The following is a 27774-nucleotide window of genomic DNA, read 5'->3' as shown; positions in this document are numbered from 1 at the left end:
CAGGTCAAGATTGGAGAAAGCTATGATTGGGTAAGGGGAGGGAGGGCGAAACACAGAGACAGCCAAACGTCATGGTCCAGTGGAGGTGACACTGGTGGGGGAGGAAGGTACCAGACCATCAAGGGACTGGGGTTGAGGGCAAAGACTTTGAATCCAATCTGCTGGAGGGCAGGACATGGAGAATGGACGAGTGGGACTTGGGATAGGAGAGAGACATTGGACTATTGGGCCTTTGGCACCTTGATTGACATGGACTGTGAAAACGAACACGTATTTTCCAATCTAATTCGGAGACGCTGCACGACAGCTGGTCTGATAATTGGAGAGTTTCCTAGTTATTGCTACAGGGAATGCTTTTCCAACATTATGGCTTAAACTCCCTGATGGGTTTGCATTGACAATGGATATCAAACTAGCTCATAGAGTCATTAAAGCACAGACGGAGGCAATTCAGCCCACCCTGCCATGCCAACTCACTGTAGAGCAATCCAATCAGTCCCATCCCCCATTCCCTCAGACCTGCAGGTTTATTTCCCTCAATTGCCTGTTGAAATCATTCTTTGCCTCCGCATCAGATTCTCTCCAGTCATCAGATATCTATGTTTTATGAAGCACAACGCATTATGACAACTATCAGCATGTTTTTTTCTAAAATGCTTGCAATGTCCTCCATTCAGCAGTTAATCTCCTCCTTCCAGAGTTACGATGGGGGTGTGTGGGATTGTCAGTATACCCAAGGCTCCCCAACACAGAATTTGAAAGTTGTCAATGTAGAGGGAGCCTTACTCTGTATCTAACCCCGCGCTGTACCTGCCCTGGGAGTGTTTGTTGGGGACTGTTTAGAGGGAGCTTTTCTCTGTATCTAACCCATCATTTTTTCTTATATCTAACCCCCGTGCTGTACCTGCCCTGGGAGTGTTTGATGGGGACAGTGTAGAGGGAGCTTTACTCTGTATCTAACCCCGTTTTTTGTTTGTTTGTTTTTGGGCCTTTTCTCCTCTGTCACGAAGGGCACTATAAAAATACATCAGGACATCGCAAAACACGTAACAGCCAATGAGGTGTACAGGAAGCTTTACTCTGTATCTAACCTCGAGCTGTGCCTGTCCTGGTAGTGTTTGATGGGGACAGCAATGTGGTTGACTCGTAAATGCCCTCTGAAATGGCCTAGCAAGCCACTCAGTTGTATCAAACCACTACAAAGTCAATAAAGAATGAAACAGGACAGACCACCCGGCATCGACCTAGGCACCGGAAACGACAATGGCAAACCCAGCCCTGCCGACCCTGCAAAGTCCTCCTTACCAACATATGGGGGCTTGTGCCGAAGTTGGGAGAGCTGTCCCACAGACAAGTCAAGCAACATAGTCTCACGGAATCATATCCTACAGACAATGTCCAGACACTGCCATCAGCATCCCCAGGTATGTTCTGTCCCAACGGCAGGACCGATCCAGCAGAGGTGGCGGCACAGTGGTATACAGTAGGGAGGGAGTCGCCCTGGGAGTCCTCAACATCGACTCTGGACCCAATGAAGTCTCATGGCATCAGATCAAATATGGGCAAGGAAACCTCCTGCTGATTACCACCTACCACCCTCCCTCAGCTGATGAATCAGTACTCCTCCATGTTGAACACCACTTGGAGGAAGCACTGAGGGTGGCAAGGGTGCAGAATGTGCTCTGGGTGGGGGACTTCAAAGTCCATCACCAAGAGTGGCTCGGTAGCACCACTACTGACCGAGCTGACCGAGTCCTAAAGGACATAGCTGCTAGACTGGGTAAGTGGCAGGAGGTGAGGGAACCAACAAGAGTAAAAATATACCTGACCTCGTCCTCACCAATCTGCCTGCTGCATATGCATCTCTCCTTGTGGAGACAAAGTCCCGCCTTCACATTGAGGATACCCTCCATCGTGTTGTGTTGCACTGCCACGAGATAGGTTTTGAACAGATCTAGCAATTCAAAAGTGGGCATCCATGAGGCGCTGTGGGCCATTAGCAGCAGCAGAATTGTACTCAACCACAATCTGTAACCTTATGGCCTGGCATATCCCCCACTCTACCATTACCATCAAGCCAGGAGACCAACCCTGGTTCAATGAAGAGTGCAGGAGGGCATGCCAGGAGCAGCACCAGGCATACAGCAAAATGAGGTGTCAACCTGGTGAAGTTACAAGCCAGGACTACTTGCATGCTAAATTGCCTAAGCAGCATGCCATAGACAGAGCTAAGCGATCCCACAACCAACGGATCAGATATAAACTCTGCAGTCCTGCCACATCCAGCCGTGAGTGGTGGTGGACAATTAAACAACCAACTGGGGGAGGTGGCTCCACAAACATCCCCATCCTCAATGATGGGGGAGCCCAGCACATCAGTGCAAAAGATAAGGCTGAAGCATTTGCAACAATCTTCAGCTAGAAGTGCCGAGTTGATGATTCATCTCGGCCTCCTCCTGAAGTCCCCAGCATCACAGATGCCAGTCTTCAGCCAATTCGATTCACTCCACGTGACATCAAGAAACGACTGAAGGCACTGGATACTGCAAAGACTATGGGTCCTGACAACATTCCGACAATAGTACTGAAGACCTGTGCTCAAGAACTTTCCCTACCCCTAGCCAAGCTGTTCCAGTACAGCTACAACACTGGCATCTACCCGACAATGTGGAAAATTGCCCAAGTATGTCCTGTACACAAAAAGCAGGACCAGTCCAACCCGGCCAATTACCACCCCATCAGTCTACTCTCAATCATCAGTAAAGTGATGAAAGGTGTTGTCGACAGTGCTATCAAGCGGCACCTGCTCAGTGGCGCTCAGTTTGGGTTCCGCCAGGGCCACCCAGCTCCTGACCTCATTACAGCCTTGGTTCAAACATGGACAAAAGAGCTGAACTCAAGAGGTGAGGTGAGAGTGACTGCCCTTGACACTGTGGGTGTACCTACCCCACATGGACTGCATCGGTTCAAGAAGGCAGCTCAGCACCACCTTCTCAACGGCAATTAGGTATGGGCAGAAAATGCTGGCCTAGCCAGCGACGCCCACATCCCATGAATGAATAAAAAAATAGTGTAGAGGGAGCTTTACTCTGTGTCTAACCTGTGGTGTACCTGCTCTGGGAGTGTTTGATGGGAGAGTATAGAGGGTGCTGACACTATTCTGTGTGAACTCTCAGAATTTCTCATTCTTCATAAATATTAGTTAGTTTATTTATCAATCTCAGTGAATAGAATTCTCCACGTAAAGGTAATCATTGAGAGGAAGGCATTGCCCTGGCAGGTTCTGGAGATGCCCGATGGTTGAGGCGCATCCTGGTACATCAGTTGTTGGAAGGGGAATAGAATCTCAGACGATGAGTGTGAGTTTGCCACTTGGCTTGATGACCAAAAAGAAGAAACCATGCTTGGAATGTAGGGTTCCCCTGCCTGTTCAGCCGTGGCTTCCAGCCATTCGATGTAGTTTGAAAGTAGAGTGTACACACCTGGGCTCTGGGATTCCGCACAGCCATTTCCCCAGCTCACAATCCCAACCTGGATCCAAGTCTCCGAGGTCTTACCCTCACACATTAAAGGTCCCCCGCTGTCTCCCTGTAAAGCAAGCACAAGCCACTTGGGGTTTGCATCTTCAAAAACCTCTTGATTACATCGTCTTCACATCCCCAAGACATCCGACTCCCACTTCTGTAGGATCGCCCATCTCCACCCCTGCCTCAGCCCCTCTGCTGCTGTAACCCTCATCCATGCCTTTGTTACCCCTAGGCTCGACTATTCCATTACTATCCTGGCTGCCCTTCAATCTTTCATACTCCGTAAACTTGAACTCGTCCAAAACTCTGCTGCCCCTATTCTAACTCGCACCACATCCTGTTCACCCTGTGCTCACTGACTGATTCCCAGCCTGGCAACACCTCCATTTTAAAATTCTCATCCTTGTTTTCAAATCCTTCCATAGCCTCTCACCTTCCCCCCCACCCCCCCCCCCCCCCACCCCATCTCTGTAATCTCCAACAGCCCCACAAGCTCCAAGATCTCCGCACTCCTCCAATTCCGGCCTCTTGAGCATCTCTGATTTCCATCGCTCCACCATTGGCGACCCATCCCTTCATCTGCCTGGGGCTCAAGCTCTGGAATTCCCTCCCTAAACCTCGCTGCCTCTCTCTTCTCCTTTAAGATGCTCCTTAAAACCTACTCATTTGACCAAGCGTTTGCTCACCTGTCCTAATATCTCCTTTACTGTCTCTGTCAATTTTGGCTTGATAACACTCCTGTGAAGCACCTTGGGACGTCTTACTACATTAAAGGTGCTATATAAATGCAAGTTGCTGTCTTATATTCAATATTTTCCTGCTTGTCTCCTGATCTCCGCTGCTGGGGTGAATGGTTGGTAGGGGGGAGGGATGGTTGTGGATGGGGCATGTACCCCAGTTCCACAGGCAATGCCCCAATCTTCTTTCACTTTCTTCTTTCTGGGCCTGTTTCAGTTGCCAAGATTTAGCATTGGACGCAATGTAGAGAAGAGTCATGAGTCTGATCCTTACTATCAGGGGTCTTAGCTTTGAGGGAAGACTGGAGAGACTTGGGCTTGGTAGCCTAGTAGGGAGGTGTTAATTTCTGGTCTTTTTAATGCACCAGTCATGAGGTCTAGTGAAGGTCTAATGGTTGTCTAGCTAAAAGATGGCACTTTAGCTTGCTGGGGGAGGACATACAAATAGGGAAAGGCCATTCAGCCTCTCGATACTGTTCCACCATACAGTTAAATTTGTACTTTATCCACATTTACCTGCCAATGATTGTATCTTTGAAGTGTTTGCTGCAGTTCTTAGATACTATTTTAAAACAGACCCTGTAGACAGTTTGCTACAATCCACTGTTTAGATAGTCACTATGGACTGTTTGCTGTAGTGCGCTGTTTAAATAGACTCTGTAGACTGTTTGCTGCAGTGCACTGTTTAAATAGACTCTGGACTGTTCACTGCAGTGTGCTGTTTAAATAGACTCTAGAATGTTTGCTGTTCACTGCAGTGCACTGTTTAAATAGACTCTGTAGACTATTTGCTGTAGTGCGTTGTTTAAATAGACTCTGGACTGTTCACTGCAGTGCGCTGTTTAAATAGACTCTGTAGACTGTTTGCTGCAGTGCACTGTTTAAATAGACTCTGGACTGTTCACTGCAGTGTGCTGTTTAAATAGACTCTAGAATGTTTGCTGTTCACTGCAGTGCACTGTTTAAATAGACACTGTAGACTATTTGCTGTAGTGCGTTGTTTAAATAAACTCTGTGGATGGTTTCCTGTAGTGTGCTGTTTAATTAGACTCTAGAATGTTTGCTGTTCACTGCAGTGCACTGTTTAAATAGGCTCTGTAGACTATTTGCTGCAGTGCACTGTTTAAATAGACTCTGTAGACTGTTTGCTGCAGTGCACTGTTTAAATAGACTCTGTAGACTATTTGCTGTAGTGCGTTGTTTAAATAAACTCTGTGGACGGTTTCCTGTAGTGTGCTGTTTAATTAGACTCTAGAATGTTTGCTGTTCACTGCAGTGCACTGTTTAAATAGGCTCTGTAGACTATTTGCTGCAGTGCACTGTTTAAATAGACTCTGTAGACTGTTTGCTGCAGTGCACTGTTTAAATAGACTCTGTAGACTGTTTGCTGTAGTGCACTGTTTAAATAGACTCTGGACTGTTCACTGCAGTGCGCTGTTTAAATAGACTCTAGAATGTTTGCTGTTCACTGCAGTGCACTGTTTAAATAGACTCTGTAGACTATTTGCTGTAGTGCGTTGTTTAAATAAACTCTGTGGACGGTTTCCTGTAGTGTGCTGTTTAAATAGACTCTGTAGACTGTTTGCTGTAGTGCCCTGTTTAAGTGGACTCTGTAGACTATTTGCTGTAGTGCGTTGTTTAAATAAACTCTGTAGACTGTTTCCTGTAGTGTGCTGTTTAAATAGACTCTGTAGACTGTTTGCTGTAGTGCCCTGTTTAAGTGGACTCTGTAGACTATTTGCTGTAGTGCGTTGTTTAAATAAACTCTGTAGACTGTTTCCTGTAGTGTGCTGTTTAATTAGACTCTGTAGACTGTTTGCTGTAGTGCATTGTTTAAATAAACTCTGTGGACTGTTTCCTGTAGTGTGCTGTTATAATAATCTCTGTGGACTGTTTCCTGTAGTGTGCTGTTATAATAAACTCTGTGGACTGTTTCCTGTAGTGTGCTGTTATAATAAACTCTGTGGACTGTTTCCTGTAGTGTGCTGTTATAATAAACTCTGTGGACTGTTTCCTGTAGTGTGCTGTTATAATAAACTCTGTGGACTGTTTCCTGTAGTGTGCTGTTATAATAAACTCTGTGGACTGTTTCCTGTAGTGTGCTGTTATAATAAACTCTGTGGACTGTTTGCTGTAGTGTGCTGTTATAATAATCTCTGTGGACTGTTTCCTGTAGTGTGCTGTTATAATAAACTCTGTGGACTGTTTCCTGTAGTGCACTGTTATAATAAACTCTGTGGACTGTTTCCTGTAGTGTGCTGTTATAATAAACTCTGTGGACTGTTTCCTGTAGTGTGCTGTTATAATAAACTCTGTGGACTGTTTCCTGTAGTGCACTGTTATAATAAACTCTGTGGACTGTTTGCTGTAGTGCATTGTTTAAATAAACTCTGTGGACTGTTTCCTGTAGTGTGCTGTTATAATAAACTCTGTGGACTGTTTCCTGTAGTGTGCTGTTATAATAAACTCTGTGGACTGTTTCCTGTAGTGTGCTGTTATAATAAACTCTGTGGACTGTTTCCTGTAGTGTGCTGTTATAATAAACTCTGTGGACTGTTTCCTGTAGTGCACTGTTATAATAAACTCTGTGGACTGTTTCCTGTAGTGTGCTGTTATAATAAACTCTGTGGACTGTTTCCTGTAGTGTGCTGTTATAATAAACTCTGTGGACTGTTTCCTGTAGTGCACTGTTATAATAAACTCTGTGGACTGTTTGCTGTAGTGCATTGTTTAAATAAACTCTGTGGACTGTTTCCTGTAGTGTGCTGTTATAATAAACTCTGTGGACTGTTTCCTGTAGTGCACTGTTATAATAAACTCTGTGGACTGTTTCCTGTAGTGCACTGTTATAATAAACTCTGTGGACTGTTTCCTGTAGTGCACTGTTATAATAAACTCTGTGGACTGTTTCCTGTAGTGCACTGTTATAATAAACTCTGTGGACTGTTTCCTGTAGTGCACTGTTATAATAAACTCTGTGGACTGTTTGCTGTAGTGAATTGTTTAAATAAACTCTGTGGACTGTTTCCTGTAGTGTGCTGTTATAATAAACTCTGTGGACTGTTTCCTGTAGTGTGCTGTTATAATAATCTCTGTGGACTGTTTCCTGTAGTGTGCTGTTATAATAAACTCTGTGGACTGTTTCCTGTAGTGTGCTGTTATAATAAACTCTGTGGACTGTTTCCTGTAGTGTGCTGTTATAATAAACTCTGTGGACTGTTTCCTGTAGTGTGCTGTTATAATAAACTCTGTGGACTGTTTCCTGTAGTGTGCTGTTATAATAAACTCTGTGGACTGTTTCCTGTAGTGCACTGTTATAATAAACTCTGTGGACTGTTTCCTGTAGTGTGCTGTTATAATAAACTCTGTGGACTGTTTCCTGTAGTGTGCTGTTATAATAAACTCTGTGGACTGTTTCCTGTAGTGCGCTGTTATAATAAACTCTGTGGACTGTTTCCTGTAGTGTGCTGTTATAATAAACTCTGTGGACTGTTTCCTGTAGTGTGCTGTTATAATAAAGTCTGTGGACTGTTTCCTGTAGTGTGCTGTTATAATAAACTCTGTGGACCGTTTCCTGTAGTGTGCTGTTATAATAAACTCAGTGGACTGTTTCCTGTAGTGTGCTGTTATAATAAACTCTGTGGACTGTTTCCTGTAGTGTGCTGTTATAATAAACTCTGTGGACTGTTTCCTGTAGTGTGCTGTTATAATAAACTCTGTGGACTGTTTCCTGTAGTGCACTGTTATAATAAACTCTGTGGACTGTTTCCTGTAGTGTGCTGTTATAATAAACTCTGTGGACTGTTTCCTGTAGTGTGCTGTTATAATAAACTCTGTGGACTGTTTCCTGTAGTGTGCTGTTATAATAAACTCTGTGGACTGTTTCCTGTAGTGCACTGTTATAATAAACTCTGTGGACTGTTTCCTGTAGTGTGCTGTTATAATAAACTCTGTGGACTGTTTCCTGTAGTGTGCTGTTATAATAAACTCTGTGGACTGTTTCCTGTAGTGCACTGTTATAATAAACTCTGTGGACTGTTTCCTGTAGTGTGCTGTTATAATAAACTCTGTGGACTGTTTCCTGTAGTGTGCTGTTATAATAAACTCTGTGGACTGTTTCCTGTAGTGCACTGTTATAATAAACTCTGTGGACTGTTTGCTGTAGTGCATTGTTTAAATAAACTCTGTGGACTGTTTCCTGTAGTGTGCTGTTATAATAAACTCTGTGGACTGTTTCCTGTAGTGCACTGTTATAATAAACTCTGTGGACTGTTTCCTGTAGTGCACTGTTATAATAAACTCTGTGGACTGTTTCCTGTAGTGCACTGTTATAATAAACTCTGTGGACTGTTTCCTGTAGTGCACTGTTATAATAAACTCTGTGGACTGTTTCCTGTAGTGCACTGTTATAATAAACTCTGTGGACTGTTTGCTGTAGTGAATTGTTTAAATAAACTCTGTGGACTGTTTCCTGTAGTGTGCTGTTATAATAAACTCTGTGGACTGTTTCCTGTAGTGTGCTGTTATAATAAACTCTGTGGACTGTTTCCTGTAGTGTGCTGTTATAATAAACTCTGTGGACTGTTTCCTGTAGTGTGCTGTTATAATAAACTCTGTGGACTGTTTCCTGTAGTGTGCTGTTATAATAAACTCTGTGGACTGTTTCCTGTAGTGTGCTGTTATAATAAACTCTGTGGACTGTTTCCTGTAGTGTGCTGTTATAATAAACTCTGTGGACTGTTTCCTGTAGTGTGCTGTTATAATAAACTCTGTGGACTGTTTCCTGTTGTGTGCTGTTATAATAAACTCTGTGGACTGTTTCCTGTAGTGTGCTGTTATAATAAACTCTGTGGACTGTTTCCTGTAGTGTGCTGTTATAATAAACTCTGTGGACTGTTTCCTGTAGTGCACTGTTATAATAAACTCTGTGGACTGTTTCCTGTAGTGCACTGTTATAATAAACTCTGTGGACTGTTTGCTGTAGTGTGCTGTTATAATAAACTCTGTGGACTGTTTCCTGTAGTGTGCTGTTATAATAAACTCTGTGGACTGTTTCCTGTAGTGTGCTGTTATAATAAACTCTGTGGACTGTTTCCTGTAGTGTGCTGTTATAATAAACTCTGTGGACTGCTTCCTAGTGTGCTGTTATAATAAACTCTGTGGACTGTTTCCTGTAGTGTGCTGTTATAATAAACTCTGTGGACTGTTTCCTGTAGTGTGCTGTTATAATAAACTCTGTGGACTGTTTCCTGTAGTGTGCTGTTATAATAAACTCTGTGGACTGTTTCCTGTAGTGTGCTGTTATAATAAACTCTGTGGACTGTTTCCTGTAGTGTGCTGTTATAATAAACTCTGTGGACTGTTTCCTGTAGTGTGCTGTTATAATAAACTCTGTGGACTGTTTCCTGTAGTGTGCTGTTATAATAAACTCTGTGGACTATTTCCTGTAGTGTGCTGTTATAATAAACTCTGTGGACTGTTTCCTGTAGTGTGCTGTTATAATAAACTCTGTGGACTGTTTCCTGTAGTGTGCTGTTATAATAAACTCTGTGGACTGTTTCCTGTAGTGCACTGTTATAATAAACTCTGTGGACTGTATCCTGTAGTGCGCTGTTATAATAAACTCTGTGGACTGTTTCCTGTAGTGTGCTGTTATAATAAACTCTGTGGACTGTTTCCTGTAGTGTGCTGTTATAATAAACTCTGTGGACTGTTTCCTGTAGTGCACTGTTATAATAAACTCTGTGGACTGTTTCCTGTAGTGCACTGTTATAATAAACTCTGTGGACTGTTTCCTGTAGTGTGCTGTTATAATAAACTCTGTGGACTGTTTCCTGTAGTGTGCTGTTATAATAAACTCTGTGGACTATTTCCTGTAGTGTGCTGTTATAATAAACTCTGTGGACTGTTTCCTGTAGTGCGCTGTTATAATAAACTCTGTGGACTGTTTCCTGTAGTGTGCTGTTATAATAATCTCTGTGGACTGTTTCCTGCAGTGCACTGTTATAATAAACTCTGTGGACTGTTTCCTGTAGTGCGCTGTTATAATAAACTCTGTGGACTGTTTCCTGTAGTGTGCTGTTATAATAAACTCTGTGGACTGTTTCCTGTAGTGTGCTGTTATAATAAACTCTGTGGACTGTTTCCTGTAGTGTGCTGTTATAATAAACTCTGTGGACTGTTTCCTGTAGTGTGCTGTTATAATAAACTCTGTGGACTGTTTCCTGTAGTGCACTGTTATAATAAACTCTGTGGACTGTTTCCTGTAGTGTGCTGTTATAATAAACTCTGTGGACTATTTCCTGTAGTGTGCTGTTATAATAAACTCTGTGGACTGTTTCCTGTAGTGTGCTGTTATAATAAACTCTGTGGACTATTTCCTGTAGTGTGCTGTTATAATAAACTCTGTGGACTGTTTCCTGTAGTGTGCTGTTATAATAAACTCTGTGGACTGTTTCCTGTAGTGCACTGTTATAATAAACTCTGTGGACTGTTTGCTGTAGTGCATTGTTTAAATAAACTCTGTGGACTGTTTCCTGTAGTGCACTGTTATAATAAACTCTGTGGACTGTTTCCTGTAGTGTGCTGTTATAATAATCTCTGTGGACTGTTTCCTGCACTGCACTGTTATAATAAACTCTGTGGACTGTTTCCTGTAGTGCGCTGTTATAATAAACTCTGTGGACTGTTTCCTGTAGTGTGCTGTTATAATAAACTCTGTGGACTGTTTCCTGTAGTGTGCTGTTATAATAAACTCTGTGGACTGTTTCCTGTAGTGTGCTGTTATAATAAACTCTGTGGACTGTTTCCTGTAGTGTGCTGTTATAATAAACTCTGTGGACTGTTTCCTGTAGTGCACTGTTATAATAAACTCTGTGGACTGTTTCCTGTAGTGTGCTGTTATAATAAACTCTGTGGACTGTTTCCTGTAGTGTGCTGTTATAATAAACTCTGTGGACTGTTTCCTGTAGTGTGCTGTTATAATAAACTCTGTGGACTGTTTCCTGTAGTGCACTGTTATAATAAACTCTGTGGACTGTTTCCTGTAGTGTGCTGTTATAATAAACTCTGTGGACTGTTTCCTGTAGTGTGCTGTTATAATAAACTCTGTGGACTATTTCCTGTAGTGTGCTGTTATAATAAACTCTGTGGACTGTTTCCTGTAGTGTGCTGTTATAATAAACTCTGTGGACTGTTTCCTGTAGTGCACTGTTATAATAAACTCTGTGGACTGTTTGCTGTAGTGCATTGTTTAAATAAACTCTGTGGACTGTTTCCTGTAGTGTGCTGTTATAATAAACTCTGTGGACTGTTTCCTGTAGTGTGCTGTTATAATAAACTCTGTGGACTGTTTCCTGTAGTGCACTGTTATAATAAACTCTGTGGACTGTTTGCTGTAGTGCATTGTTTAAATAAACTCTGTGGACTGTTTCCTGTAGTGCACTGTTATAATAAACTCTGTGGACTGTTTCCTGTAGTGTGCTGTTATAATAAACTCTGTGGACTGTTTCCTGTAGTGTGCTGTTATAATAAACTCTGTGGACTATTTCCTGTAGTGTGCTGTTATAATAAACTCTGTGGACTGTTTCCTGTAGTGTGCTGTTATAATAAACTCTGTGGACTGTTTCCTGTAGTGCACTGTTATAATAAACTCTGTGGACTGTTTGCTGTAGTGCATTGTTTAAATAAACTCTGTGGACTGTTTCCTGTAGTGTGCTGTTATAATAAACTCTGTGGACTGTTTCCTGTAGTGCATTGTTTAAATAAACTCTGTGGACTGTTTCCTGTAGTGCATTGTTTAAATAAACTCTGTGGACTGTTTCCTGTAGTGTGCTGTTATAATAAACTCTGTGGACTGTTTCCTGTAGTGCATTGTTTAAATAAACTCTGTGGACTGTTTCCTGTAGTGCATTGTTTAAATAAACTCTGTGGACTGTTTCCTGTAGTATGCTGTTATAATAAACTCTGTGGACTGTTTCCTGTAGTGCATTGTTTAAATAAACTCTGTGGACTGTTTCCTGTAGTGTGCTGTTATAATAAACTCTGTGGACTGTTTCCTGTAGTGTGCTGTTTAGGTAGACTCTGCTGCTGAGTAAATAGACTGTGTTTGCTGCAAAATAGACTTTTTGCTTTGAGCCCTGCCCAGTCTCTGTCCTGTTGGCTGACACACTTTATGGTTTCAATTGACTATCTGTTCTTTGAAGGTACCGCTGAGCATCCCTACAGACTTCACTTGAGAAAAGTGTCACAAAGTGCTGTTTCCAGCTGGTGACCCAGGCAGTGTTCCTGATGTAAATCTGCCCGTAACCATCTCGGACCATGACCCAGCTCCTGAGAACTAGGACCTACTTCAAATGCATAGGGCAATTGATACTGGATCAGTTCTTAAGTTTGAAACTGTGATTAATAGATTTTTGTTAACCAAAGGTATAAAGGGATATGGGGCTAAGGCGGGTGTATGGAGTTAGATCACAGGTCAGCAATGATCTCATTGAATGGCGAAACAGGCTTGAGGGGCTGAATGGATTCCTCCTGTTCCTACGTTACTTCAACAACCCCTCCACCTCCCATCCCACCACACCCAAAAGACGTGACATTACCTGGCAGGCATCTCGTCCACCTTCCTCGTAACCAGCGCACAACATGTTCCTCGTAATGTCCGTCATCCATTTCCGACAATTATGCCAATCAATTAAAGCCACTTCCACCTCTTGCAGGATTACTGGCCGCCTCTCTGTGGAAAGGGGTGGGACAAGGACTTACTGCTTATTTTAAAATTAGGCAGAACAGGGGGAGGGGGAACGAGGGGGGGTGGGGGTTGGAGGGGAAACGATGGTGGACGAGCAGTTTGGGGGGGCAGAGGTTGCAGAGAGGGCAATGAGGGTGGATGAAGAAGAGGGCGAGAAGGTGGAAAAGACAGTGGATGGGCGGGGAGGAGGGTGGGGGAAGAGTGGAAGGGGAATGAGGAGGGGGAGGATTGGGTAACGAGGATGGGCAGAAGTGAAGGGGGAATGAGAAAGGGGAGGAGTGGAGGGGAAATGAGCATGGGGAGGAGTGAAGAGGGAGCGAGTTTGGGGTGGAAGGATAACAGCTATGGGGAGATGGGGTAACAGAGAGGGGGAGGAGTGGAACGAGAATGGGGAGGAGTGGAACATGGAGGAGAGGAGGAGGAAGCAAGGAGGGGGAGAAGGGGAACAAAAGGGAGAGGAGGGTGAATGAGGTGGGAGAGGAGGGAGAATCAGGAGGGGAAGAGGAAGAATGTGGAGGGGGAGGAGGGAGAATGAGGGGCACGACGGGGAATGAAAAGGGGTCGGAGGGGGAACAAGGAGGCGGGGTGCAGGGGGACAGAGGGGAAATGAGGATGGGGAAACAAGGGTAGGGGAGGTTGGGGAATGAGGGTGGGGAGAATAACAGTGGGGTAGGAAGTTGGGACATGAGGGAAGCCTGTGTGGGGAGGAAGAGTCAAGTTGGGGGGGGGGGGGTGGGAATGGGAAACAAGGGGGGGTTGGGTCTAGGCTGGATCGCTGGAATGGGTGGGAGTAAAAAAATTAAATTTACCCAGCCCCTTACTCATCGTAAGGACGTCCCGCACTGTTTCACAACCAGTTATTTCCTCTTGAAGCTCTGTCACTGTTGTTTTCCAGGAAAATGTGGTGGGCTTTGTGTGTACAGCAAGATCCCACAAAAAAGCATGTGGGATAAAGTGCCACAGAATACACTACAATTGGGGTTTAGTTGAGGGGGAATGCTGCCCAGAACTCTTCCCATGGGATCTTTGACATTCACTGAATAGGGTCTCAGTTCCTCTTGGCCCAGTGGGTAGCACTCTTGTCTCAGAGTCAGAAAGCTGTGGGTTCAAGTCTTACTCCAGAGACTTGAGTGCTTAGTCTCAACTGACACTCCCAGTGCAATACTGAGGGAGTGCTGTGCTGTCAAAGGTGCCATTGTTTGGATGAAATGTTAAACCCAGGGCCCATCTGCCAAATCAATCAGATGTAAAATATCTCACAGCCACTGTTTTGAAAAAGAGTAGGGGAGTTCTCCCCAGCATCTGCCTCAACCATCTGTTGAGAAATTATCTGGTCATTATATCGTGGGAGCTGGTTGTGTGCAAATTGGCTGTCACATTTCCGACATGACAATAATGATACACTTGGAGAAGTATTTCATTGGCTATGAAGTGCTTTGAGATGCCCTGAGGGGGTATGTAAATACAAGTTCTTTCCTTTCTGTGTGACAGCAAGAGGAGAGTGTAGGTCGAGGGCTTAGAAGACTTCCTCCAAACCTATTGGAGGAGGGTCAGTAAGCATGAGGGCAGAAGCTAGCAGGAAGGTTTGCCATGTTGCTTCTGAAAACTCAATGGCACCACCAATTCAGGTTCCCACACCAGGACCTGTTCTGCCAACCTGGAGCCAGGGCAGTGGAGCGCGATGCTGGGAACATTTTTGTTAGTTTATTTGTAGGACGTGAGGATCTAGCAGGATGACCTGAGAAGGCCCAAGCTTTCCTCGTGGGGTCTGTGGGCTGCTCCACAGACCCCACGAGGAAAGCTTGGGCCTTCTCAGGTCATCCTGCTAACAAAGCCACCCAACCCCCTACTCTGCCCCGACTGGAATTACAACCTCCTGAACCATCTAAATCTTGTGCCAGGGTTTTCCGACTTTAAAGGCTCGGCAGATGCTTCCTGCCCATTTCATAGGACAACCCTCTCATCCCAGGAGGCCATGAGCCAGTGACTTAGTGAGGGAACCAACTTTGCATGGACCACCTCCATTCCTCCCTCAGTCAGGGCTGGGTTTTAACGTAGGCCCCAAAGTTGAAAGGTCATAGAACCATGGAAAGGTTACAGCACAGAAAGAGGCCAATCAGCCCATTGTGTCTGCGCCGGCTGAAAAGACTAGCCGCCCAATCTAATCCCACCTTCCAGCACCCTGGTCGTAGCCTTGCAGGTTACAGCACTTCATGTGCAGGTCCAGGTACCTTTTAAATGAATTGAGGGTTTCTGCCTCCACCACCATTCCTGGCAGTGAATTCCAGACACCCACCACCCTCTGGGTGAAAAGGTTTTTCCTAATGTCTCCTCTAATCCTTCTACCAATCACCTTAAATCTGTGTCCCCTGGTAATTGACCTTTCCACTAGGGGAAACAGGTCCTTCCTGTCTACTCTATCTAGGCCCCTCATAATTTTGTACAGCTCTATTAAGTCACCCCTCAGCCTCCTCTGTTCTAAGGAAAACAACCCCAGCCTATCCAATCTTTCCTCATAGCAGCAATTTGCAAGCCCTGGCAACATTTTTGTAAATCTCCTCTGTACTCTCTCCAGAGCAATTATGTCCTTCCTGTAATGTGTTGACCAGAACTGTACGCAATACTCCAGCTGCGGCCTAATCAGCATTTTATACAGTTCCAGCATCACATCCCTGCTTTTGTATTCTGTAATTCGGCCAATAAAGGAAAGCATTCCATATGCCTTCTCCACCACTTTATCCACCTGTCCTGCCACCTTCAGGGACCTGTGGACATGCACTCCAAGGTCTCTCACTTCCTCTACCCCACTTAATATTGTCCCGTTTATTGTGTATTCCCTTGCTTTGTTTGCCATCCCCAAATGCATTACCTCACACTTTTCTGCCCACTCAACCAAACCATTGATATCATTCTGGAGTCTACAGCTATCCTCTTCACTATCAACTACACGGCCAATTTTTGTGTCATCTGCAAATTTCCCAATCATGCCTCCCACGTTTAAGTCCAAATTAGTAATATATACCACAAACAGCAAGGGACCCAACACTGAGCCCTGTGGAACGCCACTGGAAACCACTTTGCATTTGCAAAAAAATTTGTCAACCATTACCCTTTGTTTCCTGTCACTGAGCCAATTCTGGATCCAACCCACCACATTCCCCTGTATCCCACGGGCTTTTACTTTTCTGACCAGTCTGCCATGTGGAACCTTGTCAAATGCCTTACTAAACTCCATGTAGACAACATCCACTGTGTTACAGCCTCAAAAAATTCAATTAAATCAGTAAGACACGACCTTTCCTTAACAAATCCATGCTGACTATCCCTGATTAATCCTTGCCCTTCTAAGTGACAGTTTATCCTACCTCTCAGAATTGATTCTAATAATTTGCCCACCGCTGAGGTCAGTCTATCCCTCGCACCCTTTTTGAACAATGGTACAACGTTCACAGACCTCCAATCCTCTGGTACCTCGCTTGTATCTCATGAGGATTTGAAAATGATCCTCGGAGCATCCGTAATTTCTGCTCTGGCTTCCTTTAACCGCCTGGGTTACAATCTTTCCGGCCTTGGTGATTTATTCACTTTCAAGGATGTCAGACCCTCCAGTACGTTTTCTCTCATTATGCTTATCGTATCTAATATTTCTTTATTACAGTTCTTTAACTACAATGTTTGCATCATCCCTCTCCTTTGTGAAGACAGAGACAAAGTACTCATTCAGAACACTGCCCACATTACCTTATACATCTCTGATAGGCCCTACCCTTTTCTTAGTTATCCTCTTGCTCTTGATGGACTGATAAAACATCTTTGGGTTTTCCTTGAAATGACCTACCAATATTTTTTCATGTCGCCTTTGCTTTCCTAATTTCCTTGTTTACTTCACCCATGCACTTTCTATACTCCTCTAGGCTTTATAAAGTATTAAGTTTTTTGTGACTGTCATAAGCTTTCTTTTTCTGCTTTATCTTACCCCGTGTGCTTCTAGATAACCAGGGGCTCTAGATTTGGCAGTATCACCCTTTTTCTTTGTGGGGACATTTCGACACTGTGTCTGTAGAATCTCGCTTTTGAATGCTTCCCACTGGTTCTCCATTGATTTTCCTTCAAGTATCTGTATCCAGTCCACCTTCGCCAGATCACCTTTCAGTTTCGTAATATTTGCCTTCCCCCAATTTAGAACTTTCGCTCCTGTTCTATCCTTGTCCTTTTCCATAATAATGCTAAATCTAACTGTATTATGGTCACTATCTCCAAAATGGTCACTCACTGCTACTTCAGCCACTTGCCCAGCTTCATTTCCTAAGACTAAATCTAGAATTGCGCCCCCTCGCATTTAGGCTTGTTATATGCTGGCTAAAAAGGTTCTCTTGAATGCAGTTCAAGAATTTTGTGCCCTTCACGCTGTTTGTATCCCAGTTGATATTACGGTAGTTGAAATCCCCAACTATTATTGCCCTATTGTTTTTGCACTCGGAAATTTTCCTACATATTTGTTCTTCTATCTCTCTCCCTATATTTGGGGCTCTATAGTACACTCCTAGTAGTGTGGCTGCCCCATTTGATGACTCATTTAGCATATCATCCCTCTTCACAGTTGTAATTGATTCTTTAACCAATAATGTTACACCCCCTCCTTTTTATCCCCCCTCTATCCTGCCTGAAAACTCTATCTCCAGAGATGTTCAGCTGCCATTTTTGCCCCTCTTTAAGCTAAGTTTCCATAACAGCAATGATATCATGTTGCCGTGTGTCTATCTGTGCCCTCAGCTCATCTGCTTTATTTGCTATACTCCTTTCATTTAAATAAGTACCTTTTAAGACTGCCGAATCCCTGTGCTGCACACTTATTAACCTTTGCTTCTTCTGTCTTTCAGAGTCACTTGCTAATTTTCAGCCGACCGTTCCTTGCTCTGAAATTGTCCTATCTGAAACTGCCCGCAGGTTCCCATCCCCCTGCCAGTCTAGTTTAAACCATCCCCAACAGCACTAGCAAACCTCCCTGCAAGTCAATCAGAAGCACCGCGCTACCCAACCTCCTGGCTGTGCTTTTGCTTCTCAAGTGACAGCTTCAAGCCCTTGTGGATAAAAAGGATCGGAAATTGAGCAGGACAGCATTAACCGCGGTTCTTAAAATAGAAACCCCGATTGTAAATCACTTCTGGATGAGAGCAAGGGAGAAAGCTTTGGGCCTTCTCAAGATTCATTATCAGCCTGATTTCCGCCCAAGTGCTTTGTGTGAGATGCTCCAAGACTTCAGGACAATGTGCATTAGCGCTAAGTATCTATTAGTTTTACTGCTCCCAATCACATTATATCTCCAGTGCCTCGTTGCTTTACACTCAGTTTGCCCCGGGGCAGCATGGGATATGGGTTGACATTAATGACCTGTTTCAACCTCTGTTCATATGTTTTACCCTTCAAAGGGCATCAAGATTAATTAGATTCCAGCCTCACGGGTATCTGTTATTCTAGATATAAACCTCCTGCACCCCACGATTAGATTCCAGCCTGCAATTCACTCCCAGGTATCTGTTATTCTATATATAAACCCCCTGCACCCTCCGATTAGATTCCAGTCTGTAACTCACTCCCGGGTATCTGTTATTCTAGATATAAACCCCCCGCACCCCACGATTAGATTCCAGCCTATAATTCACTCCTGGGTATCTTTTATTCTATATATAAACCTCCTGCACCCCACGATTAGATTCCAGCCTGCAATTCACTCCCAGGTATCTGTTATTCTATATATAAACCCCCTGCACCCTCCGATTAGATTCCAGTCTGTAACTCACTCCCGGGTATCTGTTATTCTATATATAAACCCCCTGCACCCCACGATTAGATTCCAGCCTATAATTCACTCCTGGGTATCTGTTATTCTATATATAAACCCCCCGCACCTCACAATTAGATTCTAGCCTGCAATTCACTCCCAGGTATCTGTTATTCTATATATAAATCCCCGCACCCCCCGATTAGATTCAAGTCTGTAACTCACTCCGGGGTATCTGTTACTCGATATATAAACCCTCTGCACCTCCCGATTAGATTCCAGTCTGTAACTCACTCCCGGGTATCTGTTACTCGATATATAAACCGCCGAACCCCTCGATTAGATTCCAGTCTGTAACTCACTCCGGGGTATCTGTTACTCGATATATAAACCCTCTGCACCTCCCGATTAGATTCCAGTCTGTAACTCACTCCTGGGTATCTGTTACTCGATATATAAACCGCCGAACCCCTCGATTAGATTCAAGTCTGTAACTCACTCCGGGGTATCTGTTACTCGATATATAAACCCTCTGCACCTCCCGATTAGATTCCAGTCTGTAACTCACTCCTGGGTATCTGTTACTCGATATATAAACCGCCGAACCCCTCGATTAGATTCCAGTCTGTAACTCACTCCCGGGTATCTGTTATTCTATATATAAACCGCCGAACCCCTCGATTAGATTCCAGTCTGTAACTCACTCCCGGGTATCTGTTATTCTATATATAAACCGCCGAACCCATCGATTAGATTCCAGTCTGTAACTCACTCCCGGGTATCTGTTATTCGATATATAAACCCCCTGCACCCTCCGATTAGATTCTAGCCTGTAACTCACTCCTGGGTATCTGTTACTCGATATATAAACCGCCGAACCCTCGATTAGATTCCAGTCTGTAACTCACTCCTGGGTATCTGCTTTATGTGTGTGATAGGTTGGGTCAGTGCCTCACCGTATTCAGTTGTTCCCCAGCCAATGACGTAGCAGGGTGCCCAGGCCTTGACGTTGAACCTGTCGACAAGGGGCAGGAGAACAGGCATTTGGTTGCCATTGAAGGTGATTGGTGCTTTCAGAAGGAGCATGGCGATGTCATTGTCCAGTGTTGAATGGTTGAAGTGTTGGTGAATTAGGATCTCTGTCACCTCGTGCCTCTGTGCTTTATGATGCCCCAATAATATCGTTCCGGTCTCGACTGAGATGTGTTCAGGCCTGGAAGGAAACAACTCCATTACTTTCTGTGCTGGCTCAACTCTTTCCTCTCCCCAAGGAGGCTCCGGACTCTGGCCGCACTCCAAAATCTCATTCCAAGTGCTCATCCCTCAAATAAGAGCCTAGACATGGAGGCCCAAATTTACACAGGTTCCGGCCTTAGGTGGGAGCTACCATTATTCATGTTGGGTGTGGGTGGGCTCAGTCACTATGCTGTGACTTCCTGCTTCCTCCCGCCTAATGGGGTCTTGTGTATGTTTGAACACCCAGAAGTCCAATGAGATGAAGTGTCCAAGCCTATGGAAGAGCATAAAGGGGATCCAATGGGAAACTGGTTGGACCAGGGACTGAGAGACCCCAGTCAGTGTACAGATATCTCCCTGAGAGAGAGGGACTGAGAGACCCCAGTCAGTGTACAGATATCACCCTGAGAGAGAGGGACTGAGAGATACCAGTTAGTGTTTTTTTTCATTCATTCAAGGGATGTGGGCATCACTGGCCAGGCCAGCATTTATTGCCCATCTCTAATTGCCCTTGAGAAGGAGGTGGTGAGCTGCCTTCTTGAACCGCTGCAGTCCATTTGGGATAGGTATACCCACAGTGCTGTCAGGAAGGGAGTTCCAGGATTTTGACCCAGCGACAGTGAAGGAACGGCGATATAGTTCCGAGTCAGGATGGTGTGTGACTTGGAGGGGAATGTGCAGGTGGTGGTGTTCCCATGCATTTGCTGCCCTTGTCCTTCCAGTTGGTAGAGGTGCTGTCTGAGGAGCCTTGGTGCATTGCTGCAGTGCATCTTGTAGATGGTACACACTGCTGCCACTGTGAGTTGGTGGTGCAGGGAGTGAATGTTTGTAGATGGGATGCCAATCAAGCGGGCTGCTTTGTCCTGGATGGTGTCTAGCTTCTTGAGTGTTGTTGGAGCTGCACCCATCCAGGCAAGTGGACTTGTGCCTTGTAGATGGTGGGCAGGCTTTGGGGAGTCAGGAGGTGAGTTACTTGCCTCAGGATTCCTAGCCTCTGACCTGCTCTTGTAGCCATGGTATTTATATGGCTACTCCAGTTCAGTTTCTGGTCAATGGTAATCCCTAGGATGTTGATAATGGGGGATTCAGCGATGGCATTGCCGTTGAATGTCAAGGGGATATGGTTAGATTCTCTCTTGTTGGAGATCGTCATTGCCTGGCACTTGTGTGGCGTGAATGTTACTTGCCACTTATCAGCCCAAGCCTGGATATTGTCCAGGCCTTGCTGCATTTCTGCACGGATTGCTTCAGTATCTGAGGAGTCACGAATGGCGCTGAACATCGGTCAATCATCAGCGAATATCCCCACTTCTGACCTTATGATTGAAGGAAGGTCATTGATGAAGCAGCTGAAGATGGTTGGGCCTAGGACACTACCCTGAGGAATTCCTTTGCGCTAGGTATGATTCCAGCGAGTGGAGTGTTTTCCCCTGATTCCCATTGACCTCAGTTTTGCTCCGGCTCCTTGATGCCATACTCGGTCAAATGCTGCCTTGATGTCAAGGGCAGTCACTCTCACCTCACCTCTTGAGTTCAGCTCTTTTGTCCATGTTTGAACCAAGGCTGTAATGAGGTCAGGAGCTGAGTGGCCCTGGCGGAACCCAAACTGAGCGTCACTAAGCAGTTATTGCTAAGCAAGTGCCGCTTGATGGCACTGTTGATGACATCTTTCATCACTTTACTGATGATTGAGAGTAGGCTGATGGGGTGGTAATTGTCCGGGTTGGACTTGTCCTGCTTTTTGTGTACAGGACATACCTAGGCAATTTTCCACATTGCAGGGTAGATGCCAGTGTTGTAGCTGTACTGGAACAGCTTGGCTAGTGGCGCAGCAAGTTCTGGAGCACAGGTCTTCAGTACTATTGCCGGAATATTATCAGGGCCCATAGCCTTTGCAGTATCCAGTACCTTCAGTCGTTTCTTAATAACACGCGGAGTGAATCGAATTGGCTGAAGTCTGGCATCTGTGATGCTGGGGACTTCAGGAGGAGGCCAAGATGGATCAACAACTCGCCACTTCTGGCTGAAGATTGTTGCAAATGCTTCAGCCTTATCTTTTGCACTGATGTGCTGGGCTCCCCCATCATTGAGGATGGGGATATTTGTGGAGCCACCTCCCCCAATTAGTTGTTTAATTGTCCACCACCATTCACGGCTGGATGTGGCAGGACTGCAGAGCTTAGATCTGATCCGTTGGTTATGGGATCACTTAGCTCTGTCTATCGCATGCTGCTTACGCTGTTTGGCATGCAAGTAGTCCTGTTTTGTAGCTTCACCAGGTGGACACCTCATTTTGAGGTATGCCTGGTGCTGATCCAGGCATGCCCTCCTGCACTCTTCATTGAACCAGGGTTGGTCTCCTGGCTTGATGGTCATGGTCGAGTGGGGGATATGCTGGGCCATGTGGTTACAGATTGTAGTTGAGTACAATTCTGCTGCTGCTAATGGCCCACAGCGCCTCATGGATGCCCAGTTTTGCATTGCTAGATCTGTTCGAAATCTATCCCATTTAGCACGGTGATAGTGGCACACAACACGATGGACGGTATCCTCAATGTGAAGGCGGGACGTCGTCTCCACAACGACTGTGCGGTGGTCACAATCTGCGGCAGGCAGATTGGTGAGGACAAGGTCAAGTATGTTTTTCCCTCGTGTTGGTTCCCCCACCACCTGCCGCAGACCCAGTCTAGCAGCTATGTCCTTTAGGACTCGGCCAGCTCGGTCAGTAGTGGTGCTACCGAGCCACTCTTGGTGATGGACATTGAAGTCCCCCACACAGAGTACATTTTGTGCCCTTGCCACCCGCAGTTCTTCCTCCAAGTGGTGTTCAACATGGAGGAGTATTGAGTCATCAGCTGAGGGAGGGCGGTAAGTGGTAATCAGTAGGAGGTTACCTTGCCCATATTTGACCTGATGCCATGAGACTTCATGGGGTCCAGAGTCAATGTTGAGGACTCCCAGGGCAACTCCCTCCCTACTGTATACCATTGTGCCGCCACCTCTGCCAGTTCTGTCCTGCCGGTGGGACAGGACATATCGGGGGATGGTGATGGCAGTGTCTGGGACATTGTCTGTCAGGTATGATTCCGTGAATATGACTATGTCAGGCTGTTTTTTGACTAGTCTGTGGGACAGCTCTCCCAACTTTGGCACAAGCCCCCAGATTTTAGTAAGGAGGACTTTTCAGGGTCGGCAGGGCTGGGTTTGCCGTTGTCGTTTCCGGTGCCGAGGTCGATGCCGGGTGGTCTGTCTGGTTTCATTCCTTTTTATTGACTTTGTAGCGGTTAGATACAACTGAGTGGCTTGCTCGGCCATTTCAGAGGGCATGTAAGAGTTAACCGCATTGCTGTGGGTCTGGAGTCACATGCACACCAGACCAGGTAAGGACAACAGATTTCCTTCCCTAAAGGACATTAGTGAACCAGATGGGTTTTGACAACAATCGACAATGGTTTCATGGCCATCATTAGACTAGCTTTTAATTCCAGATTTATTAATTAAATTCAAATTCCACCTTCTGTTGTGGTGGGATTTGAACCCATGTCCCCAGAGAAATACCCTGGGTGTCTGGGTTACTAGTCCAGTGACAATACCACTAGACCACCGCCTACCTTGTACAGATACAGATATACAGATACAGTGTACAGATATGTCCCTGAGAGAGAGGGACTGAGAGACACCAGTCAGTGTACAGATATCACCCTGAGAGAGAGGGACTGAGAGACACCAGTCAGTGTATAGATATCACCCTGAGAGAGAGGGACTGAGAGACACCAGTCAGTGTACAGATATCACCCTGAGAGAGAGGGACTGAGAGACACCAGTCAGTGTACAGATATCACCCTGAGAGAGGGACTGAGAGACACCAGTCAGTGTACAGATATCACCCTGAGAGAGAGGGACTGAGAGACAACAGTCAGTGTACAGATATCACCCTGAGAGAGAGGGACTGAGAGACACCAGTCAGTGTACAGATATCACCCTGAGAGAGAGGGACTGAGAGACACCAGTCAGTGTACAGATATCTCCCTGAGAGAGAGGGACTGAGAGACACCAGTCAGTGTACAGATATCACCCTGAGAGAGAGGGACTGAAAGACACCAGTCAGTGTACAGATATCACCCTGAGAGAGAGGGACTGAAAGACACCAGTCAGTGTACAGATATCACCCTGAGAGATAGGGAATGAGAGACACCAGTCAGTGTACAGATATCTCCCTGAGAGAGAGGGACTGAGAGACTCCAGTCAGTGTACAGATATCACCCTGATAGATAGGGACTGAGAGACACCAGTCAGTGTACAGATATCGCCCTGAGAGAGAGGGACTGAGAGACACCAGTCAGTGTACAGATATCACCCTGAGAGAGAGGGACTGAGAGACACCAGTCAGTGTACAGATATCACCCTGAGAGAGAGTGACTGAGAGACAGCAGTCAGTATACAGATATCACCCTGAGAGAGAGGGACTGAGAGACACCAGTCAGTGTGCAGATATCACCCTGAGAGAGAGGGACTGAAAGACACCAGTCAGTGTACAGATATCTCCCTGAGAGAGAGGGACTGAGAGACTCCAGTCAGTGTACAGATATCACCCTGAGAGAGAGGGACTGAGAGACACCAGTCAGTGTACAGATATCACCCTGAGAGAGAGGGACTGAAAGACACCAGTCAGTGTACAGATATCTCCCTGAGAGAGAGGGACTGAGAGACTCCAGTCAGTGTACAGATATCACCCTGAGAGAGAGGGACTGAGAGACACCAGTCAGTGTACAGATATCACCCTGATAGATAGGGACTGAGAGACACCAGTCAGTGTACAGATATGTCCCTGAGAGAGAGGGACTGAGAGACACCAGTCAGTGTACAGATATCACCCTGAGAGAGAGGGACTGAAAGACACCAGTCAGTGTACAGATATCTCCCTGAGAGAGAGGGACTGAGAGACTCCAGTCAGTGTACAGATATCACCCTGAGAGAGAGGGACTGAGAGACACCAGTCAGTGTACAGATATCACCCTGAGAGAGAGGGACTGAGAGACACCAGTCAGTGTACAGATATCACCCTGAGAGAGAGGGACTGAGAGACACCAGTCTGCAAATATCTCCCTGAGAGAGAGGGACTGAGAGACTCCAGTCAGTGTACAGATATCACCCTGAGAGAGAGGGACTGAGAGACACCAGTCAGTGTACAGATATCACCCTGAGAGAGAGGGAATGAGAGACACCAGTCAGTGTACAGATATCTCCCTGAGAGAGAGGGACTGAGAGACACCAGTCAGTGTATAGATATCACCCTGAGAGATAGGGACTGAGAGACACCACTCAGTGTACAGATATCACCCTGAGAGATAGGGACTGAGAGACATCAGTCTGCAAATATCTCACTGAGAGAGAGGGACTGAGAGACACCAGTCAGTGTACAGATATCACCCTGAGAGAGAGGGACTGAGAGACACCAGTCAGTGTACAGATATCTTCCTGAGAGAGAGGGACTGAGAGACACCAGTCAGTGTATAGATTTCACCCTGAGAGAGAGGGACTGAGAGACACCAGTCAGTGTACAGATATCACCCTGAGAGAGAGGGACTGAGAGACACCAGTCAGTGTATAGATTTCACCCTGAGAGAGAGGGACTGAGAGACACCAGTCAGTGTACAGATATCACCCTGAGAGAGAGGGACTGAGAGACACCAGTCAGTGTATAGATATCACCCTGAGAGAGAGGGACTGAGAGACACCAGTCAGTGTACAGATATCACCCTGAGAGAGAGGGACTGAGAGACACCAGTCAGTGTATAGATATCACCCTGAGAGAGAGGGACTGAGAGACACCAGTCAGTGTACAGATATCACCCTGAGAGAGAGGGACTGAGAGACACCAGTCAGTGTATAGATATCACCCTGAGAGAGAGGGACTGAGAGACACCAGTCAGTGTACAGATATCACCCTGAGAGAGAGGGACTGAGAGACACCAGTCAGTGTATAGATATCACCCTGAGAGAGAGGGACTGAGAGACACCAGTCAGTGTACAGATATCACCCTGAGAGAGAGGGACTGAGAGACACCAGTCAGTGTACAGATATCACCCTGAGAGAGAGGGACTGAGAGACACCAGTCAGTGTATAGATATCACCCTGAGAGAGAGGGACTGAGAGACACCAGTCAGTGTACAGATATCACCCTGAGAGAGAGGGACTGAGAGACACCAGTCAGTGTACAGATATCACCCTGAGAGAGAGGGACTGAGAGACACCAGTCAGTGTACAGATATCTCCATGAAAATCTCACTTTGTGATTGGAAACTCTTGCCCTGCCTTATGCTCACCTGATTTTCTTGACACAGTGCGCTGCAGTTAACAACCACCATTGGCTGAGAATGGATCCCCCGCAGATGTGGGTCCCTCCCTTCCGGAGACTGACCTGCCAGGGCCAATCACCTGGCTTGGTGTCGCTCCCTCCAATGATCTGGGACTCCAAGCGTTTCTGTCTGTAATGGGATCGATCTCTGCAGACTGAAACCACACAGGCACATTACATGCAATACATAAAAGTAGGCCATTCGGCCCAACTGCTGGTGTTCATGCTCCACACGAGCCTCCTCCCACCCCTCTTCATCTCACCCTCTCAGCATATCCTTCTATTCCTTTCTCCCTCATGCGTTTATCCAGCTTCCCCTTAAATGTGTCTACACTACTCACCTCAACCCACTCCCTGTGGTAGCGAGTTCCACATTCTCACCACTCTCTGGGTTAAGAAGTTTCTCCCGAATTCCCGATTGAATTTATTAGTGACTGTCTTATATTGATGACTCCTGGATCTCATCTTCTGATGAAACCTCCACGTCGTCACATTGCTGTTTGTGGGCTCTTGCTGCGCACAAATAGGATGCCGCGTTTCCGACATTACACCAGTGATTGCACTTCAGGAAAAGTACTTCATTGGCTGTGAAGGGCTTCGGGACATCCTGAGATCGTGAAAGGCGCTACAGAAATGCAGGTTTTCTCTTTTTAGACCATTCTTAGTTTGATTAATTACACAAGCTAACCGGAGGGATCCACACAGTGTCCTGAATAATATTCCCTACCCGCCCCCATCTGACTAGTCGATACTCTCCAAGTACGGGGGAGCTGCTGGGTTTTCCTCTGTTGCTCACTGAACGCAGTTGATTGTTGGTGAAGTTGTACGATGTTGAGATGTCTCAGTTCCACATCAATAAAACAGCCCAGGTTAAGACTGATTCAGTGAGTATGGTGTCTGCTTCCCCCTGCTGGATGAAGTGAGACCCGCCACAGCCTGCCCACACAAATGATACAGAAGCAGGCCATTCGGCCCATCGTGGCCGTGCCAGCTCTTCAGCGGAGCTATCCAATTAGTCCCACTCACCCTGCTCTTTTCCCCGCAGCCCTGTAAATTGATTATTGTTTGTCCAACTATCCTTTGAAAATTACTATAAAATCTGTCGCGACAGGGGAAAAGGAGGAGGCCACTTAGCCCACGCACAGACTTACCCACACGCAGATGTTCACACATACACATGGGCACATATACACAGGTTGATATAAAAGATGCCATGGCTTTCTGTCATGGGATTTGGTAGCATACTGGCAATGTTACTGGACTAGTGACCTGGGATAATGATTCAGAGACATGAATTTGAATCCCACCATGGCAAGCAGGGGAATTTCAATTCAATTACTCAACAAAATCTGGATTTAAAAAGCTTGTCATTAATGCTGGTGAC

The 27774-nt window shown here is 45.7% G+C and overlaps 1 protein-coding gene across 1 annotated transcript; it reads right to left on the bottom strand.

Annotated features, from left to right (window-relative positions):
• Positions 1–513: 513 nt before the first annotated feature.
• On the bottom strand, positions 514–26648 carry LOC137357420 (serine protease 55-like). The gene is made up of 8 exons (XM_068023767.1): positions 26639–26648; positions 26359–26545; positions 19752–20008; positions 12865–12998; positions 3483–3588; positions 1825–1954; positions 1306–1339; positions 514–597 (listed from the first exon to the last, which is right to left on the bottom strand). The coding sequence occupies exons 1-8, from the start codon at positions 26646–26648 to the stop codon at positions 514–516; spliced, it is 942 nt and encodes a 313-aa protein (XP_067879868.1).
• Between the last annotated feature and the right edge of the window lie 1126 nt (positions 26649–27774).

This window comes from Heterodontus francisci, chromosome 48 (assembly GCF_036365525.1).
Source record: "Heterodontus francisci isolate sHetFra1 chromosome 48, sHetFra1.hap1, whole genome shotgun sequence".
Lineage (NCBI taxonomy): Eukaryota > Metazoa > Chordata > Chondrichthyes > Heterodontiformes > Heterodontidae > Heterodontus > Heterodontus francisci.
The sequence above is the reverse complement of the archived record's forward strand: the minus strand, read 5'-3'. Positions and strand labels throughout refer to the sequence as shown.

Bases quoted from the DNA above. Each gene is read 5' to 3' on its own strand.
- LOC137357420 (XM_068023767.1), bottom strand. The intron at 20,009-26,358 runs GTGAGCATAAGG...GTTTCCTTCCAG, and splicing joins CACTGTGTCAAGAAAATCAG to GCCTGAACACATCTCAGTCG. The intron at 1,340-1,824 runs GTATATTTTTAC...TCTGTGGGACAG, and splicing joins ATTGGTGAGGACGAGGTCAG to CTCTCCCAACTTCGGCACAA.